This window comes from Achroia grisella, unplaced genomic scaffold (assembly GCF_030625045.1).
Source record: "Achroia grisella isolate CSIRO2021 unplaced genomic scaffold, CSIRO_AGI_Agris_v1 utg544, whole genome shotgun sequence".
Classification (NCBI taxonomy): domain Eukaryota; kingdom Metazoa; phylum Arthropoda; class Insecta; order Lepidoptera; family Pyralidae; genus Achroia; species Achroia grisella.
In genome coordinates, this window is record NW_026712929.1 from 4,303,338 (window position 1) to 4,309,673 (window position 6,336).

Consider the following 6,336-nt stretch of genomic DNA (forward strand, 5'->3'; position numbering starts at 1 on the left):
ATGTTTCATAACATTAATTATTTATTGTTTTTTTTTGTAGACTGTAATGTGATTATTTTAAAATTTAGTAACTTCTAATAAATGACTAAGATAAATTAATCCACACTGCAAATTACTTAAAAACAATATGTAATTAAGTAAATATATTAAGTATGTGTTTTTTTAAATTAACTAATGTAAAATACCTGAAGCAAAAAAATACAGACCATCCAATTCACTCTAACCAATGATTGTAAATAATATAAAATGTAAAAGCCCGCTTACAGTGCACTCGGGACCGGACCAGTAGCAAGTCGATGCACTCGGAATACCAAGTGTTCAGTAGCTTTTTTCTATTTATACGCACACATTCAAAAGGAAAGTGCTCGAATGTAGACCTTATAATTAAAGTCTTGCAAACAATAATACGTTACTCTCAGCGATTAAATTGCACTCACTCACATATTTGGGACCCATTGGAACGATTGCATGTATTGGTGGTAAAGGACATGGATTTGGTTAGTATATGGCCGATCATTTTTTTTTAAATCTGGGGTACATACGATACGCTCCACTCGTGTTCGCGCATACTCTTCTGGAAAGCGGCAGACTTTGGTGTCCAGGAATCGACGCCGAGATAGAGCGCCGGCAATTCTGCTACCTTCACTTCGAGACGTTCGGCGAGTCTCTGTTCTACGACGGACTTGGGACCGCTCGTCAGCGGTCGTTGTTGCTCCTTTGCGTTCCGGCGTTCCAATCCTACATAGCCATTTAATTTTTCTCCGTTGCAAGACGTCACGGTTTTCGGGCTATCTGTGCTAAGCAATTTGCTCTTAACGGTGTCCGTCTTACCGTAACTTTTATACTGCACTGATTCTATGCCGTTCGCTGTTCGCGAATACTTCAAAGAATCATACGTGTCGCCATTCAGGCTGCTATATTCAACATTATTGAGATTGATGTCTCTGTCGACGCGCTTGCTCGTGCCATCGTACCCGTTCCGTTTTGTATAACGTTCTTCACGGTTTTGTTTAAGAAAGTTATTTTCAAAACTAGTTTTACATTTAGGAACATTGTTTAAGTAGTCGTTATAGCTTATATCTTTATTGTGTAACCCTTTATCACAGCCCTTTTTCAGTGTTTCCTGTATATCTATTCCATTCCCATTAACACGACTATAACTAAAGCTTGCAGGCTGACCAATGTCTACTCTACCATCAGCAGAGCTTATCCGTTCTACATCCTTACTTTCCAGTTCGTGTTTAACCAGAGCAACACGTGAAACATCACCGTTCATGCCATTTTTTTGTGATTTGGGCGTGAAATCGGCTGCAGTTATTCCAGTCCTGTTTTGTTCATTAGGAACGGTCCATGTGTCGTGTTTTTTCTTTTCACTGCTCTTGGAAGACCACGCCTTGGCGAGTGCTGCTTTCAGCGCTTCTCTTCTCTCATGCACGCTAACCCTAGGGTACTCGTGAATAGGAACAATAGCAGGCGCGTACAAAGTCGATCGCGGTGTGGCTCTAGTTATGCGAAAACTTCTGAACTCCCTGTTGAACTCCGAATTCAGAGAATAAGCCGGTATTCTCGAAGTCACCATTTTGAGATCAAATTTTTCACTTATAGTTGTAATATTACTTTGTCACAATCAAACTTATATTAGCACTGGTCACACTGATCACATATCGACTCTACCTGTAATTAATCCAGTTTAAATGTGTTGAACTAATTTATTCCATAAATATTAAATCATGGGAAATAGGAAATCTACGTAGCAATTTTTCGAGGGACATAAATGCGCCTATGAGCCGCGACCTTCGCGGTGGGCGATGGCGTGGTGGGACAACGCACTGGTCAACGAACCGCCCCGTCCACTGTCCACCCAGACTGTCAGCTTGCATAATGCACTAGCAAACAAACTGCTGTTCCACCATATCTCTTATGCAGTTACGGCACCGATCACGGTATATGTTCGTATATAACGTAATGCGATACAACTGTCACGCTTACGATATTTTAATATTTATGAACATTAGTCAGTGATAGATGAATCTATTAAGTTGTAGATAGCGATAAGACGTCACTCAAGCGTATTTTGTAGAGCATTTACGCCGTATAAGTGCAACAAGTGTCGCCTTGATGTTATCCCTAATATGGTTTGTTGAGCTGCTGCCATATGGCATATGCTCCGCGCCATACATCCTCAACATCAGCTGCATCGCTACAAATGTACACGTTATAATATAATACAAAGCTAGCTTTTCTGGGGTATCGCGTTAAGGCATTAACGCCACATTAGTGTCATTGTATTGATAGATTAGTTTACATTATGAAATTATTGGGAACAGCAGTCTAGTCTACACTGTTCTACATTTACATGCATGACAATTGATACAAATATACGTTGAGAAAAAAATATAAAATGAATGAAAACATATGATTTTATCCAGTATGAGTTTATGACTATTTAGTCAAATTCATACGAATCATTAATGTCTATGATCGAATTCACTGCATAAGATAACATAAGCCCGTATTGGTCATTAACTCATATCATTGTTTTGTTATTGCAATCGCTAGTAGAATTAGAAATAAGAAATTGTCGTGACTGTAGATTTTCTCGTGATTTTAGTTCAACACATTTTCCGGTCTGATTAGATTTATTGCAACACTTTCCACAGAGAAAATTGACAACCATATCACTCGACTACGAACTCCGTTTGACACATGCACTCATGCGGCGGTTGCTCTCCACAAAGCCATATATACATTTCCAACCCACAGTAAGGAAATAATAAGTTGGACTGTCATAATGTGCTCTGTACAAATGATATGTATTCCATGAGAGAGCAGCCACCGGAAGAGAGTGTATGAACGGAGTAGCGGTTCGCGACGTTCGTTGCATACCTTCTCGTAGCGCGCGCGAGAACTGCGTGCGGTGTGCGTGCACCGCTGCCACTATACTGACTAACTGAACCAAGGGAGGCAACCAACGCGCGGGCCGCTGCTAAGACCCCACCGCTGCCGTTCTCCTGCGGTTCACCACTTGTAACTTTAACACGAGAGCATTACGGCCGGAATCGCAGGAGCACTGACCTTCTCTACAAAGAGAGTCGTCTACATACGAGCACTGAGCCTGTTTGTGTGGCCCGGTTGCATAGGCCCAAGTGCACCACTCGTTCGGGTTAAATATAAGACAGACGACGGACATAGACAATAGATAATACAGCGTTATATTTAAAACCCCGATTATTGGAACATGACGAAACTGGTACGAAACGTTTATATAGTACATGATACAATAATTTGTGGCACACAGTTTCCTGTAAAATTTCATGTTTGCATTTTGTTATGTAGTTGTAACAATTTGTGGTAAATATACAACAGATAAATAATTTCTTTATTATTAATCATTTAGACACTATTATTAGAAGGATTTGTAGAACGTCAGACACTGGGAAATATTCCAAATTATCCTTTGTTATTGATTGCCTACATAAGTCCTATTATTATTATAGATATCTGGGCACTAATTTTTATTGATATCCTGTTACTGTTGGAATAGTGTGATAAACACGGCACGCACAAAAATAAAAATCTCACCTTAAACATTTCTTGCAAAGTAAATGTAGAATATTTCAAATTACCTGTAACAAATTAAAAATCTAATTAAAATACATGTACATCACAAGTTCTAGTTTAATAGAAAATTTCGAACTTTACGTTGAGTGAGACGTGAACATGCTAACATTGGTACAGAAGGCCATCCAAGTTTCGAAACCGCGATGCATTATAATTACATGCATTTGGGCCACAGGCAGAAATTAAGTAGGTACTTGCCTGTTTCAGATATATCTATTATCAATATATATATAATATATTTTTGCCATTTATAAAATATTGACAATAACTGTCTGAAATTAGTAAGCTCGTGGAATTAAATTAATTATATTTCATTAATTACTTCAGTCATATACATATATATGATGTGTAAATATATGTACATAATTAGAATGTTAGGTTGCTATGTATAATGTTACGTTATGTACGCGTTTTATTCATATGCAATATTTATTTCTATTACAAACGAGAAATATCTCGTTCATATGATATAAAACTGAATAACATTTACTGGCAAATTTCCATAGCCGAATATGGGAGAAAGCTGTGAGGAGCAGATATTAAAAACAAAATTGAATTAACAGCCCGAAGAGATCCTCCGACATAAATTATTACTGCCTACGTTTTGTTGCGAACAAAGATTAAATAAATAAACTAAAAGACAAGCAAGCTATTCTTTCCAGTAAATTTATTGAACAGCACAAAATATATATACATATAATGTCAACAACAATAATTTGTATTATAATATTATCCCGGTGCTACATGCACATAATTAGGTGAGGTACTTAATTACATTCAGCTGTACAAGAATACATACCTATAATATTAAGGATAAGGAACTTAGCGTTTAGATGTTTCTGCGAAGCTGGTCTGAGAAATGTTTAAGCACAGAAAGGATGGCCTTATCTAAATTAAATATTAAGATTTCTTAAAATTCTTATGGGCTAAATTAACAAACATATAGTCTGCATTGTACTACATGGTCCATATAATACCTATTTCTGTATAAAAATATTCTGCCTATAATTACTACAATATTGCTTATTCAGTGGTGATGTATATCACTGACGACGATTATACGCTTGTACGATTATACTCCCCTTCTTTTAACTACGTAACATTTGACCTATATAATAACCTTATCCATATCACACATAAAAGAAAATGAATATTTTTATAAATAAGTATGTGTTTTAAATTAAACCATTTAAGCCTGTGAAGTTCCTGTTATAAAAAATATTATTCTTGTTTTAAATTATATTGTACTATATTTTCCCTATGAACAAAGGATTATTGTGCACTATAAATATAACACATCATATGGTTTTCCTGTTTATCCTATTTATCAGACGCATTAGGGGTAGACCATATTAATGAGTCAAAGTTTATTTCCTACTATTTTGTTTAATAACATTAGTAGGGATTTTGGAAACCATATAAATGGAATACTATACGAATTTATATGTATATTTTTTTATTTCATTTATAATTTGAATAAATAATATATAAATAATGGAAATAAGATACGAGCTTCTTAAGGGTGGCCAAGGCGTAGGTGACACACTTGCTGTTTCAGGTGCCTATAGATAGATTTTGGTATCCATTTACCATTAGATAGATAAGGCCGTATGCTTTGTTTGCCAATATCGTGGAATAAAAAAAATTTAGTTCTCTGAACTGTCAACTTATAATTGTGATGTCCGTGCTATTCAGATACATAGGCGACGGTTATCTTTCGCCACCTTGTGGGCTATTTTGCTATTTTTTAACTTAAAAAGCAAATCCAATAACGACAAAGAGACGAGAATATTATCAAGCTAAATAAGTCTTACACTATCTAAGCTAATAACATTGCGAAATCGAGTGATAATGAGGTCTCTGAGTCAACACGAATCAAGTACCCTGCAAAACCGTTAGGCAGACACGTTCACGCATCCTACACAACGTATTCGTGTAAACCCTCCATCGGTTCGTTACACATACGTCGCACATAAAAACATAAAACCGATGGTACATGCAAAATGCAAATGATGGGTAAGGAGCTCTCGAGCTGTGAGTGTGACTGTAGGCGATCGCGTCAGACTATTCAATTGGTGGCACGTAAATGGAAGCAAAAAATAATGGCACCGGAGGCGGCGTATAACCGACAAACGGCGAGGTCCAATGACCCAAATGGTTCATTACTAGGCCGCCTAGACTAACGAAAGAAAAATCGGTCATCGTCTAGCGAACGCCATTACTTCACCTTTATGCCTTAGTCTCAACGTCTCAGGAAATGGTATTTGATTGGCTATTAGTGTCAATAAAAACGGATTGACATGCTTTTTTTAGTTTCTTGAGTAATGGTTCAAACATAAAACGGTTAAAAATAGAATAATTATTTTCGAACGTGCAACAACCTCGTGGAACAACAATAGTGGGATATTTTAATGCATTGGTCACGCGCAGGCATCTATAATAGAAATCCTTTCGGCTATAAAAGGAAAGGATACAAAGCTCATTATCACCAAAACAGATTAAAAATACTTCACGGTCGAGACCGAAAAACTAGGAACATAATCTATATTAACTAAGCTCTATAAACGATTGGCGTGTTATTCATGCAATGACCACAGCAAATTAATCCTTCACCATAAATGGTGACCTACAGAAACTTGATCTGGCAGCCACGAGTCCAACACAATCTAAATAATTTATCAAAATAGCGTCCATAAATGGACTTCCTGAAGCCCT

At 36.8% G+C, this 6,336-nt stretch overlaps 1 protein-coding gene across 1 annotated transcript in view; it reads right to left on the minus strand.

Annotated features, from left to right (window-relative positions):
* The window catches only part of LOC131847850 (dual specificity protein kinase CLK2), a 32,685-nt gene extending 29,718 nt beyond the window's left edge, over positions 1-2,967 (minus strand). The window contains exons 1-2 of the mRNA XM_059197525.1: positions 2,887-2,967; positions 543-1,674 (exon numbers count right to left, since the gene is read on the minus strand). Coding sequence (XP_059053508.1) covers positions 543-1,579 — 1,037 coding nt within the window. The 5' untranslated portion in view covers positions 1,580-1,674; positions 2,887-2,967. The remainder of the gene's footprint in view (positions 1-542; positions 1,675-2,886) is intronic.
* Between the last annotated feature and the right edge of the window lie 3,369 nt (positions 2,968-6,336).